This window comes from Gossypium hirsutum, chromosome A11, assembly GCF_007990345.1.
Source record: "Gossypium hirsutum isolate 1008001.06 chromosome A11, Gossypium_hirsutum_v2.1, whole genome shotgun sequence".
NCBI classification, from domain to species: domain Eukaryota; kingdom Viridiplantae; phylum Streptophyta; class Magnoliopsida; order Malvales; family Malvaceae; genus Gossypium; species Gossypium hirsutum.
The window spans coordinates 110,762,105-110,777,071 of record NC_053434.1 but is presented as its reverse complement, the minus strand read 5'-3'; the positions used below and the strand labels follow the sequence as shown (position 1 = coordinate 110,777,071).

General features: G+C 36.3%; 2 protein-coding genes across 2 annotated transcripts; both read left to right on the top strand.

Annotated features, from left to right (window-relative positions):
- Positions 1-3,284: 3,284 nt before the first annotated feature.
- Positions 3,285-4,808, top strand: LOC107933637 (uncharacterized). The gene is made up of 2 exons (XM_041082132.1): positions 3,285-3,931; positions 3,977-4,808. The coding sequence occupies exons 1-2, from the start codon at positions 3,285-3,287 to the stop codon at positions 4,806-4,808; spliced, it is 1,479 nt and encodes a 492-aa protein (XP_040938066.1).
- Positions 4,809-12,686: 7,878 nt separating this feature from the next.
- Positions 12,687-13,973, top strand: LOC121210052 (disease resistance protein At4g27190). The gene has a single exon (XM_041082131.1). It carries the CDS (start codon positions 12,687-12,689, stop codon positions 13,971-13,973), a length of 1,287 nt encoding a protein of 428 aa, XP_040938065.1.
- Positions 13,974-14,967: the final 994 nt, after the last annotated feature.

Below are 14,967 nucleotides of genomic sequence, written 5' to 3'. Positions count from 1 at the left end.
GTTCTTTGTTTGTTTATTGTTTTCCTTTCAATTTTATTTTGTTTTTTTTATACGAAAGTAAAAATAAAAGTAAGAAGCTTACCTATATTTTCATTACCGAAAAAGGTTTTTTTTGAGGTCCGGCCGCCGTGTACGGTGGCGCCGACAGCGGCCCGTGGGGATCCGTGACCGAAGCAAAGCCAGACCAATGGCCGGATTTAGAAAAGAGGGAGAAAGAGAGTTGAGAGCTTTGTTTTATTTTTTTATTTTATTATTTTTACTATTATTTATATTATTATTATTTCTCATGTATGTATTATTATTTATATTATTATTATATTATATATGCCCTCTCCATATTTATTTATATTATTACTATCATTTTTGTTACTTCTATTATTTTTTATTTCTGACTACTATTATTATATATATATGTATTATTGTTTGTATTATTATTATTATTATTATCACCCCTATTGTTATTACTTTACTTTTGTATTCTAATATATTATTAATATTACTCATATTTTCATTATTTTTGCTATTACTATTATTATTATATATTAGTGTATATTTTATGTATATATATATTTATATATAGTATTGTTTTTTATTACTTTAATTTAATATTTTTATTATATTTGCTTTTTGTATTTCTATATTTATTATTATTATATAGTAGTGTGTATTTCTATTATATACATATATATATTTTTATATATAGTATTATTATTTACTTTACTTTACTTTAATATTATTATTATTATTATCATTATATCTAACCCAATAATAATTCTTTCATAAAAGTAATATTCCGTATTTGGTAATTCGAGATAATCGTGCCCTAACTTACTGAGTTTTGATTTTTCTCCTTTAACCTAAATAACGGAATACTCTTTTAAATCGCGACATGAGTTTTGAAAAATGCTTATTCTCGGAGATACGAGGTGTTGTGCCCTAACTTACCGGGTATGGCATTTTGTTACCTCGAAATAAGATTTTTGCAAGTAAAGGCAATATTCGGTGTTCGAGAATTCGAGGAAACGTGCCCTAACTTACTGGGTTTCGATTTTCCTCGTTCACCTTAACTAACTGAATAACCTTTTGAAATACACGAATTTTTATATAAAAGGCAAGCTCGCTCTCGAAAATTCAAGATGTCGTGTCCTAACTTACTGGATGTGACATTTTATATTATGAGACGAGAAGGTCTTTAACATTTGAGCATTTTCTTTACAAAGAGGGATCATATTTTAAATTCTTTCAAGTTTTCAAATTTTCGACACTAAGACACTAATTAATCAACTAGGTACCAATTTTGGGCGTATCGAGGGTGCTAATCCTTCCTTGTGCGTAGCCGACTCCCGAACTCGTTTTCTGATTTTCGTAGACCAAAAATTATCGTTTTAGTAAATCTTAACTTTTATTAAAATGATTAATTTAAGGTGATCCGATCACACCTCATCAAAAAAGATTGGTGGCGACTCCTCTATTCGTTTTCATTTCCAAAAATCTAAGTCGATTCCCGTTTTTTCAAAAAAAATGGTTACGACAGCTTGGCGACTCCACTGGGGAGTTTTATAAGAGAGTCAAGCCACAAGTTGATTAACTTTTGTCTTTTTTCGAAAATTGAGAATTTGGTTTTGATATACGATCTCTTCATTGCGTTTCACCCGTTTTTCATACAGTTTTCATCATTTTATTCCTATTTTCTTTAATCGTTTCAAGTTTTTATGCATATATCTTCTCGCATTGCATTGCATGACCGTTGTGGTCACACCCTTAAGTGGGAGTGAGAAACTACGCCTTCGTGAGGTTTTTACCTCCGTGCAGGATAGTGGATCACTTTCGGAATACATCCGTACCTATGGTTTCATGAGATTTTCATCTCCGTGTAGCCATAGGGAAATGTATTCTCCTGAATTGAACTCGATTCAAATGAGCCTATAATGGGTGAGGATCGAGGAATCTGCTGGTTCAGGTACCCTTACTCTAGAACCAAACCACATATAGAGAGACCTAGGAGCCCACACTAGGTAGAGCCACTCCGAACCCCTAGTGGTCACCCGAATTGCTTTATTTGTTATTTATTTATCCTGCACTAATGTGTTTTATTTTTGTTTTGTTTATAGTTGCATTACATTACATCATCCTAGGAAGGAGGTGTTGATTCATATTTGATTGCTAAATAGAACAGTTTGTCATAAGAAAACGGATTTCTTGATAAAGTGTATTTTAATACAGTTGTCTAATATATGGTCCAAGTGAACACATGAAAGAAGACTGATAGCCCGTGAAGAAATACAAGACTTTGCTTCATTGCCTGAAGACAGAAACTGACAAAAACTATTCGATAGCTGTCACGTCTTGACCTTTTTAAAGGAGCTGACAAGTATTACAGTAATAAGTGAGCAACGAGTCGCAGCCTAGATCGAGCAAAAAAGGCGTTAATATAGACATCTCTTGGAGAATTCGTCAGACTCGACCATAAGATCTGGATATGAAGAGGAAGATAGGTGTCTTCACTTGAAATATGAGAGAAAAGCCGTATATGTAGTCCGTTTTATGTAAAGGAATTTGCTTTCTAGAAAAGTTGTTCTAATAAAATTAAATATAGAATCAATGCCTTCCTTTTTTTTTTGCATTCATGCATTTGTATTACATTACATCAAAGAAAAGAATGTGTTGATTCGAAATTCAATTCCTAAATAGAATAGTTTGTCATAAGGAAACGAATTTCTTGATAAAGTAGATTATAGTGCGGTCGCCTGAATATAGTTCACGGAGGAATACATGATGTAATTGCCAGAGATTCAAGCCAACAAAGGCATGACGAGAGAAAGCCGGAAGTCCACGAAGGAATACATGACTTGATTTAATTGCCAACTAAGATTATCCAAGAGCCAGCACTTTTTGATGAGTATCATGGAGATAAACGAGCAAGAGATCGAGGCTCAGATTAAGCAGCAAGGAACTAGCAAATGTATCTTTTGGAGAATTTACAGGATTCGACCATGAAGAAAAGATCAGCGTTTACTTGGACTATGAAGGGTAATACCGCATATGTAATCTATTTTCATGTAAAGAAATATGTTTTCTAGAAAAGTTATTCTAATGGAATTGAATTCAAGATCAACATCTTCCTTTCTTTTGCATTCATTCCATACATTTGCATTACATTGCAACATTTGCATTGAACTTTCACTAAAGAACCCTGATTAAACAAAATTATTTCAGTTAATCTGGAAACCAACGAGAATCAAGCAACCGAACACAGCTACTATACCCGCCGTAAAACCAAAGCAATGGACCAGAGATTAGAAAGGATAGAACAAATGCAAAGGGAGATGCAAGAACAATTACAAGCGCAGATGCAAGAGCAACTGGCTAAGATACAACAAGATATGAAGGAAAAAATGGAAGAATCCCAAAATAATCTAATAGGCCAGTTGGCGCAGTTGCTGGCTAGAGAACATGAGAAAGGGAAGAGTACTATGGGGAACAATAATGAAGACCCTATCTATCCTCCAGGCTTTGCTCCGGTAAACACTCAACCACAACCGGAGGTGCATCCACGAACAGTACCCGTCACTATCAGGCCCCAACAATACCAGGCCAATGCCTCAACACCAATGAATATTCTTATAGGATCGAGCTCTAATCCCGGGGATAATCCAGCTAATCTATTGGTCCCGGACCTTGATGACATGGCAGAAATGGAGAAAGGAAAAGTAGACATGGCAAAACAACTCGATGATAGGTGTAAATGGCTTGAAGAAAAGTTTAAAGCAATGGAGACTGTTGATTACCGTGGCAGGATTGACGCTAAGAACTTAAGCTTGGTCCCAGATCTGGTGCTCCCACCAAAATTTAAAACTCCGGAGTTCGAAAAGTATAATAGGACGAGCTGCCCTGAAGCTTATATTACGATGTTCTGTCGAAGGATGACAGGGTATGTTAACAATGACCAGCTTTTGATCCATTATTTCTAAGATAGTCTGATCGGATCTGTGGCTAAGTGGTATAGCCAGCTCAGCCGTGCCCAAATTGGTTCATGGAAGGACTTGGCTCAAGCTTTCATAAAACAATACGGTCACGTGACAGACATAGCACTCGACAGAATTCCTCTACAAAACATGAAAAAGAAGTCGGGTGAGAGCTTCAGGCAGTGTGCACAACGGTGGAGGGAAATAGCGATGCAAGTCCAGCCACCTCTCTTGGAGAAGGAAACGACCATGCTTTTCATTAATACTTTGAAGGCCCCATTCATCACCCATATGATTGGGAATACTACCAAAAGTTTTTCCGATATGGTAATGGCAGGCGAGATGATTGAGAATGCCATAAGAGGTGGCAAGATTGAAGTTAGAGAAACTACCAAGAGCTCAGTTCCAAAGAAAAGGGAGAATGAAGGGAACAGTACGAGCTCATACAATAGAGATCACTCAAGGTCAATAACTGTCAATCAACCAAAGGTAATTACGAGGGGGCAACAAGGTTCGACAAAGCAGGAATCAAGTGTAAGGCAAAATTTTGAAAAGCTCCAATTTACGCCAATCCCAATGTTGTATAAGGAGTTATATCAAAGTTTATTTGATTCACATGTGGTGTCCCCATATTATATAAAGCCGTTGCAACCCCCGTACCCCAAATGGTATGATTCAAACGCTCAATGTGATTATCATGCGGGAGTATCGGTGCATTCAATAGAAAACTGTACTGCCTTGAAGAAGACGGTTGAAAGACTCATCGAGATGGGGATTGTGAAGTTTGATGATACCCCTGGTACAAAGAGTCCGTTACCAAATCACGATGATAAGAGCAAATGATTAAAGGACTCTGTCAAAGATGGAAAAATAAGAAGAGGATTAGTAGCATTGGATCCTGAGTAGAGAAACTTGTGAGGCATTCGTCCTTACAAACCTGGAAATGTTTTGAACGATTAGTCTGTAGAGGAACCTCTTGTAGTTTTTAGAGTTAATCTAGAGTAATATTCAAAACACGCTTGTTGCTTTAAGCCTAGAAGCAATTAAACCCCTTTTGTGAAATAGGCTTGTGTCCTAAGTCTTTATTTCAATAAAATGTATCTTTTTGAGCAAATATTCTTTGATTTCATCTCATACGGTACAAATAATTGTTCTTAGATTCTTTTGTTCTTTGGAATTTATTTCACATATTCATTTATTCTTCATTCATGATCATACCATACAAATAATCATCCTTAGAATCATTTATTCTTTGGAATCTGCCTTCAGCGGATCCCTAGATATCAATGATGTGAGTAACGCTGTCATTGACTCCGAGTCTCCTTTTGAGCGAAATATGGGCCTAAAGGGATCTCAACACTCTGAAGATGATAGAGATGTAGACTACTCTCTGATTTGTTAAGGATGGTAGAGTAAGATGAAAACAGATCCTCTCTTACAAAAAGGCAGTAGACAGTAGGCCTAGGACAAGAGAAAGAGGCAAACATCGGAGTCTGCATTACCACAAAGGCAAAGCGAGACGTCATTGAGTCATTTCCGAAAATTTAAATATTTTTTGCACTATCATATCAAGATACGCCTGGCTACTAAGACAGGAGGATGTTGCAGAGTTTTGAATGACATATGCTAATAGTTTTATGATGGCCAGGCTAATCATGAGATTTGGGTTCTGCTGGTCTACCATAGAAAGGGATTGCATTAGTATGCCATAAATGCCAAATTTATAGAGAGAAAATTCATATGCCCCTTCATTCTTTCGACTTTCTCTATGTGGGGCATGGAGATTATTAGGCCAATCTCGTCGAAGGCTTCTAGCAAACATCAATTACTTCACCAAGAAGGTGAAAGTCGCTTCATATGTCAATCATCAAATCCTAAAAAAAAAAGGAGATCATGGAAAGATGACTGAGACTTGTAAATATCGGCATAAGAAGTCATTATGTACCCTCTATGCTCATCGAATGTCAGCCAGGACCTTAGCTGGGGCAACACATTGCTCATTGGTTTATGGGATAGAATCGGTTTTGAAGATGAGATTCATTTCCTCCGAGTCTCGTCAGAGCTGAAATTAGATAAGGTAAAATGGATCCAATCCTGATAAGATCAATTGAATTTGAAGAAAGAGGGTCCAAAGCTATCTATCGAGGTCTAATACGCCGGAAATGATTGATGCGAACTTACTATAAAGAGGTTTATCCTAGAGAATTCCACGAGGGGAACTTGATAGTAATGAATATCCTTCCTATACAAAAGGACTTCAGAGAAAAGTGGATGCCGAACTAAAAAAGACCTTATGTAGTAAAGAAGGCCTGTTCTGGAGGGGCATTGATATTAACCGAAATGGATGGCAAAGATTTGCCCAAGTCAGTGAATTCAAATCCAGTCAAGGAGTGTATTCTACCTAAAAAGGGAGAAGCCAAGGTGAAAACTCGCAAAGAGAGCCCTAAAAAAACATACAAAAAACAAAACAAAAAACAAAAAATTAAAAAAAAAGGCGGAAAAAAAGAAAAGCCAGGGTGAAACCCCGCAAATAGAGCTTTGAGACTAAAAGGGTTTCGAGTTGAAAACCCGAAAAAGGCAGCTCAAATTTGGATCAAAGTGGGGCATACATTAGTGTTGCTATGCCTGAAAGAATGAAGAAGTATGCTACATCTTGGGGCATCTACAAAGTACTCCGGATCCCCTAAACACATATTGAGCTTAGAAAGGTCCTCAAGAAGTTAGTACAGAGAAGCTCAGGCTGCGATATCTGGGGCATCTAGCGTCTATTTTGCCCATTTTGAATTTGTTATCTAGATATGTCCAAATAAATTTTTTTCTTATTGCATTGCTATCTTTGATTAAATCATTCATTTTGAGTTGATTTCCTTCTTATTGCATTTGCAATCTTTGATTAATTTATCCATTTCGAGTTATGCTCCTAATCAATTTCCTTCTTGTTCATTGTTTTGATCTTTTTCAAGCATTTTGCATTGAAATAACGATTAATGGACTAATAACACTTTCACAAAAGAAGTTTTACATATTACTCTGGAAGTTTCTAAATAATACAAGAACCTGAAACATGACTATTGTTTAGAACTCACCAAGCCTAAGGGTTGGAAATATTATCTCTTTGGACTCTTTATTGGTTGAACTAAAAGACAAGACATTTCGTCAGTGATACAACCTCGACAAATGACGAGCAATGTCAACTTAAGTGTAAAATGGGGTCATTCTTGAGAAAAGAAAATGATACTCTGCATTCATATACATCTGGTCATTACACCCAGGGAATAGTGTAACAGATCGAACTGATCGAAGATGATACAAATCCTATGCCTTTGAGTTACAGCGAAATGGATGGAAGAAACCAAATGTTATTCCTCTGAAATTGTAGTAGGAGGCACAAACTTTATGTCCCAAAAGGTACAGTGAAAGGGACTCTGAAATTACAGCGGGGCAAGCTTGCTGAGCAAAATGTGATTGTTTCTTTGACTTTTCTATCAAGAATACCAGCCGAACAAGATGCCAGCGTAATACGTCAGCGATAATGTCCTAATGAACAACGAACGATGATACCTTAAGCCTTTTTAAAAAAGGCTCATGACATTTCTACAATAACACATCTAGTTAGGAGCATTTGATTCATTTCATAACATCCTAATTATTTGACATAAAGCATCACATTTAGTTAGGAGCATTTGATTCATTTCAATCATAGCATCCTAATTATTTGGCATAAGCATGGATACATGAAACTAATTTTACAGATCATGTTCCTCAGAGGACAGTGCAGTAGAATCGGTGAATTCACAAGTCTTAACCCCCTAAGCAGTGGGGCAACAAGCTGAAGATATCCAAGATGATTTGGCATCTCTGTATCAGGCGGAGAGCAGATTAAAGACATAGCTGGTTTAGCTTTCACGTGTTTACGTTGAAGCAAATCTAAGATGATTTGGTATCTCTGTATTGTCAGAGAACAAATCGAAGTCTAGCATCTCCACTTCGACAGAAGGCAGACACATAGTAGATCCAACCTTCAGATGTTTATACTGAAGTAGATCCAAGATAGTTTGGCATCCTTGTGTTTACAAGGAGCAAATTGAAGACATAGCTGATTTGGCTTTTACGTGCTTACGTTAAAGCAAATCTAAGATGATTTGGGCATCTCTGTATTGTCAGAGAACAAATTGAAGTCTGGCATCTCCACTCGATGGAGGGTAGACACATAGCAGATTCAACCTTTAAATGTTTATACTGAAGCAGATCGAAGACATAGTTGATTTAGCTTTCGCGTGTTTATGTTGAAGCAAATCTAAGATGATCTGGCATCTCTGTATTGTCAGAGAACAAATCGAAGTCTAGCATCTCCATTTAGACGGAAGGCAGACATATAGCAGATCCAACCTTCAGATGTTTATACTGAAGTAGATCCAAGATGGTTTGGCATCTTTGTGCTTACAAGGAGCAAATCGAAGACATAGCTGATTTGGCTTTCACGTGCTTACGTTAAAGCAAATCTAAGATGATTTGGGCATCTCTGTATTGTCAGAGAACAAATTGAAGCCTGGTATCTCCACTTCGATGGAGGGTAGACACATAGCAGATTCAACCTTCAAATGTTTATACTGAAGCAGATCGAAGATTTCAGCATGGCATCCCTGTGCTTATAGGGAACAAGTTGAAAATAGCAGATTTGGCATCCTTGTGCTTATAGGGAATAGATCGAAGATAATAGACCTAACATTCCTATGCTTACAGTGAAGCAGATCGAAGATTTCAGCATGGCATCCCTGTGCTTATAGGGAACAAGTTGAAAACAGCAGATTTGGCATCCCTGTGCTTATAGGGAATAGATCGAAGATAATAGATCTGACATTCCTGTGCTTACAGTGAAGCAGATCGAAGATTTCAGCATGGCATCCCTGTGCTTATAGGGAACAAGTTGAAAACAGCAGATTTGGCATCCCCGTGCTTATAGGAAACAGATCGAAGATAATAGATCTGACATTCCTGTGCTTATAGGGAACAAGTTGAAGATAGCAGATTTGGCATCCCTGTGCTTATAGGGAACAGATCGAAGATAGCAGATCTGACATTCCTGTGCTTACAGTGAAGCAGATCGAAGATTTCAGCATGGCATCCTTGTGCTTATAGGGAACAAGTTGAAAACAACAGATTTGGCATCCCTGTGCTTATAGGGAATAGATCGAAGATAATAGATCTGACATTCCTGTGCTTACAGTGAAGCAGATCGAAGATTTCAGCATGGCATCCCTGTGCTTATAGGGAACAAGTTGAAAACAGCAGATTTGGCATCCCCGTGCTTATAGGGAACAGATCGAAGATAGCAGATCTGACATTCCTGTGCTTACAGTGAAGCAGATCGAAGATTTCAGCATGGCATCCCTGTGCTTATAGGGAACAAGTTAAAAACAGCAGATTTGGCATCCCTGTGCTTATAGGGAACAGATCGAAGATAGCAGATTTGACATTCCTGTGCTTACAGTTAAGCAGATCGAAGATTTCAGCATGGCATCCCTGTGCTTATAGGGAGCAAGTTGAAAACAGTAGATTTGGCATCCTTGTGCTTATAGGGAACAAGTTGAAGATAGCAGATCTGACATTCCTGTGCTTACGGTGAAGCAGATCGAAGATTTCAGCATGGAATCCCTGTGCTTATAGGGAACAAGTTGAAGATAACAGATTTGGCATCCCTGTGTTTATAGGGAACAAGTTGAAGACAGTAGATTTGACATCCCTGTGTTTATGGGGAACAGGTCGAAGAAGCAGATCAAGAACTCAAGACTCGGCGAGCCCAGGCAAAATTGGTCCTTTTATAGTCTTTGCTCTGTTCTTGTTACACAACAACAAGCAAAGAGGGGCAGCTGTATGGCCCAAATTTTGCCCGGGGCCCAATAAAACCAAACCCAAATTAAACCTAGCCCAAAACCCAACAACCTCCAAAGTCCAAACCTAAATGCACCTACCCAAACCTAAGCCCAATACCCAAAATAAAATAAAAAAAAAGAAATAAAATCCAAATAACTTTACTCCACTAAACCACTCCAACCACTCTACTAAACCATTCCAACCACTCCACTAAACCACTACACTAAACCACTCCACTAAACCACCCCAACCACTTTACTTGCCTACAAAAAAATTATTTGTAAAATTTGGTTATAAAAGCCATTCAAGACTATGTTAGAAGGGTTTTTTTTTGTTTTTTGGAAAAGACTAGTTTTTGGAGATTAATCAAAGATCAAAGCAAAAGAGGTTTCTTTTGTCTATTCTCATCTTAAGTTCTTTGTTTGTTTATTGTTTTCCTTTCAATTTTATTTTGTTTTTTTATACGAAAGTAAAAATAAAAGTAAGAAGCTTACCCATATTTTCATTACCGAAAAAGGTTTTTTTTGATGTCCGACCGCCGTGTACGGTGGCGCCGACGGCGGCTCGTGGGGGTCCGTGACTGAAGCAAATCCGGACCAATGGCCGGATTTAGAAAAAAGGGAGAAAGAGAGTTGAGAGCTTTGTTTTATTTTATTATTTTTACTATTATTTATATTATTATTATTATTCCTCATGTATATATTATTATTTATATTATTATATTATATATGCCCTCTCCATATTTATTTATATTATTACTATCATTATTGTTACTTCTATTATTTTTTATTTCTGACTACTATTATTATATATATATGTATTATTGTTTATATTATTATTATTATTATAATTATCACCCCTATTGTTATTACTTTACTTTTGTATTCTAATATATTATTAATATTACTCATATTTTCATTATTTTTGCTATTACTATTATTATTATATATTAGTGTATATTTTTATGTATATATATATTTATATATAGTATTGTTTTTTATTACTTTAATTTAATATTTTTATTATATTTGCTTTTTGTATTTCTATATTTATTATTATTATATAGTAGTGTGTATTTCTATTATATACATATATATATTTTTATATATAGTATTATTATTTACTTTACTTTACTTTAATATTATTATTATTATCATTATATCCAACCCAATAATAATTCTTTCATAAAAGTAATATTCCGTATTTGGTAATTCGAGATAATCGTGCCCTAACTTACTGGGTTTCGATTTTTCTCCTTTAACCTAAATAACGGAATACTCTTTTAAATCGCGACATGAGTTTTGAAAAATGCTTATTCTCGGAGATACGAGGTGTTGTGCCCTAACTTACCGGGTATGGCATTTTGTTACCTCGAAATAAGATTTTTGCAAGTAAAGGCAATATTCGGTGTTCGGGAATTCGAGGAAATGTGCCCTAACTTACTAGGTTTCGATTTTCCTCATTCACCTTAACTAACTGAATAACCTTTTGAAAAACACGAATTTTTATATAAAAGGCAAGCTCGCTCTCAAAAATTCAAGATGTCGTGTTCTAACTTACTGGATGTGACATTTTATATTGTGAGACGAGAAGGTCTTTAACATTTGAGCATTTTCTTTACAAAGAGGGATCGTATTTTAAATTCTTTCAAGTTTTCAAATTTTTGACACTAAGACACTAATTAATCAACAAGGTACCAATTTTGGGCGTATCGAGGGTGCTAATCCTTCCTTGTGCGTAACCGACTCCCGAACTCATTTTCTGATTTTCGTAGACCAAAAATTATCGTTTTAGTAAATCTTAACTTTTATTAAAATGATTAATTTAAGGTGATTCGATCACACCTCATCAAAAAAGATTGGTGGCGACTCCTCTATTCGTTTTCATTTCCAAAAATCTAAGTCGATTCCCGTTTTTTCAAAAAAATGATTACGACAGATATAACACCAAACACTTATCTCAATTCATCTTAAGTCACTTACATTTTCTAGCCAAGTATGCCAATTTCCATCAAAATCTTATATTAAAGCATAAATAAAAATGGAATAAACACAAGCATACCTATTAAACAAACTGGAATAGGATCAATAGGTTCACCTTTTTCTTGGCTTAACATTTCAACCCCACATCCAAACTTGGTTTTATTTCTCTGAAACGAAGTGGAATACACCATGCACTTGGTCTTGTTGTTTCTCCCATTCGTACCATTGCTGCCACAACTGAATTAGGTAACAACAATGGCTTGGGAATTAAAACCGCAAAGGTGGGGAAACAAAAGTCTTTTGTGAAGGGTTCTAATCAAATACAACATTTTTAATATATTTTTAATTTATTAAAAATTATTTATTTTAATATTTTCAAAATATTATATTTTTAAAATTTATTTTTATATAAAATAATATAAAAAATAATATAAACAAACTAAATTAAATTTCATATTTTTAATCTAAATTGAATTTGAATAAAATTTTAAATCCATTTTTCAAACTCAACCATTCTACTTAAAAAATTTCCTAAATCGGCTCGGCCCAAATGATCAGTTAGTCAAACCGTATGCGCTTAATTTCCACTGAAAATACCCGCAACCGTCCGCATCCGTTCTCTGCTTTCTTTTGCTGGTTCTTTGATTTCGAATCTAAAGTCCAACAGAGTCGAAGACAACAATCCATATCCAATTCCACGTCTTTCTGAATTTCTATTTCATATCTGCTAATGGCTTCTTCACATCATTTCTGATTTCTTCTTGCTTGCTTCTTTCCTTTTAGTATTTTCTTTCTTGCCTCTTTTTTTACCTCTCTGACAGTCATCTGTATCCCCAAAGCAAATAAATAAATAAATAAAATAAAAATGGAAGCAATTGGTACTGGTGCTGCTGCCAATGTCTCTTCCGAGGCTGCCAAAGGTATTTTCCACCAAGTTAAACATCATATTAGATATGTAATCTTCTACCAGAAAATTGTTGACAAGTTCGAGCAAAAACACAGGACGTTGATTGCAAAAAGAACTAGTGTGCAGCAAGATGTTGATGTTGCAGAAAGGAACGGGGAGAAGATTAAAGCCGATGTCCTGGATTGGCGCCACAGAGTGGAGAAGGTTGTCACTGAAAAGGAGAAGAAAGTGAAGGATCTTGAAGTCAAAGCAAAGACCAAGTGCTTCCTTGGCTTGTGTCCCAACATCAAGTCTCGCTACCAGCTTAGCAGGAAAGCAGAAGAAGCTGCTGCTACTTTTGATGAGCTTATCAAAGATTGCCAATTTGAGCGCGTGGGATACCCTGATGTTCCTGAACCCGTAGTCCATACAGACTTTGAGGCCTTTAAATCAAGAGAGAAGGTTTTCAATGATACCATGGAGTCACTGAAAGATGCAACAACAAGCATGATTGGAGTGTACGGGATGGCTGGTGTGGGCAAAACATCGCTGGTCAACGAAGTTGAGAGACAACTCCATGAGGTTAAGTTATTCGATTCAGTAGTTGGGGCAATTGTATCTCGAATTCCTGACATTAAGGAAGTCCAAGACCAAATGGCATACTCATTGGGTTTGAAGCTTGAAGAAAACAGTCCGGTTGTAAGAGCCCGTAGATTGGGTGAAAGGTTAAGGAAGGAGAAAAATGTTCTTATTATTTTGGATGATCTTTGGAAGAAACTGGATCTAGCGGAAGTCGGAATTCCATTTGGAAGTCAACACAAAGGATGCAAAATACTGTTGACCTCAAGATATCAAAATGTTCTAAGAAATGGGATGGATGCTACAAAGACCTTTGCAATTGGTGATTTAGATGACGAAGAAGCTTGGGAGTTCTTTAAGAAGATGGCCGGGGACAGTGTTGAAAGTGATGAGGAGCTGCGATCTACAGCAATTGAGGTAGCCAAGAAATGTGCAAGATTACCGCTTGCCCTTGCAACTGTTGCAAGGGCGTTGCGAAATAAACCTTTATTTTTTTGGAGTGATGCTTTACAACAATTACAGAGGCCTTACTTAGAAAAAAGCTCGGATGATATATCTGCTGAGGTACATTCGGCTATTGAGTTGAGTATCAATCATTTATCGAGTGAAGACCTCAAGCAGATTTTCCTGCTTTGCAGTTTACTGCGTCGTGACACTAGGATTGAAGACTTGTTGTGTTGGAGCTAAGTGCAACAAATAGCAAGGTTCAACAAAAAGCTTGCCGAGCAAGAATCGAGACTTGCGGCAGAAACAAAGAAGAAAAATGAAATAAATTTTAAGCAAAGCTAAAATAGAGAGTATATGGATGAAATCTTGATTGAATTCATTCATATTTTTTTAAAATGGCATAAAGCCTATTTATACAAGCTTACAACTTAACAACTTAGTTGGAATACAACTAAGTTTCATCATTACATCCACTTAAAATAAATCACCACCTACTACACTAACAAACTTAGTTGGAATACAACTAAGTTACATCATTACATCCAAATAATAATAATAATAATAATAATAATAATAATAATAATAATAATAATAAAACATGTGATTGCTACATGCTAACCATTGCTTCAATACTCCTCCTTGGTTTGCATGGAGCAAACACCTAGCTTCCTTCTTAGACATTCGAACCTTGTGACATTAAGGGCTTTAGTCAAAATGTCTGCAAGTTGATCCTCAGAATTACAATGGATCAGCTTCACTTCCTGAGCTTGCTCCATTTCTCGAACAACATGCAACTTGATGCTGAAATGCTTTGTTCTTCCATGGAACACTGGATTTTTAGCAATTGCAACTGAAGATTGGTTGTCACAGAAGATCTCAGTAGCTTCCTTTTGATGCACTTTCAAATCAGCTAAGATTTTCCTTAGCCAAATGGCTTGGTTGACAGCACTTGCAGCTGCCACATATTCTGCTTCAGCAGTAGATTGAGCCACCAGACTTTGCTTCTTCGAGCTCCAGCAAAACATGGCTGAACCAAGGTTGAAAGCATACCCTGAGGTGCTTTTCATGTCATCTATCGAGCCAGCCCAGTCACTATCAGTGTAGCCAACCAGCTTCAGATTTCCTTCCTTGCTGTACTTTAAACCATAGCTCAAAGTGCCTTTGACATATCTAAGCACTCTCTTAGCAGCTTGTAAATGCTTTTTATTGCAACAATGCAAGAACCTTGAGAGCA

Bases quoted from the DNA above. Each gene is read 5' to 3' on its own strand.
- LOC107933637 (XM_041082132.1), top strand. From the start codon at position 3,285: ATGGACCAGAGATTAGAAAGGATAGAACAAATGCAAAGGGAGATGCAA. The intron at 3,932-3,976 runs GTATGTTAACAA...TTTCTAAGATAG, and splicing joins TTCTGTCGAAGGATGACAGG to TCTGATCGGATCTGTGGCTA.
- LOC121210052 (XM_041082131.1), top strand. From the start codon at position 12,687: ATGGAAGCAATTGGTACTGGTGCTGCTGCCAATGTCTCTTCCGAGGCT.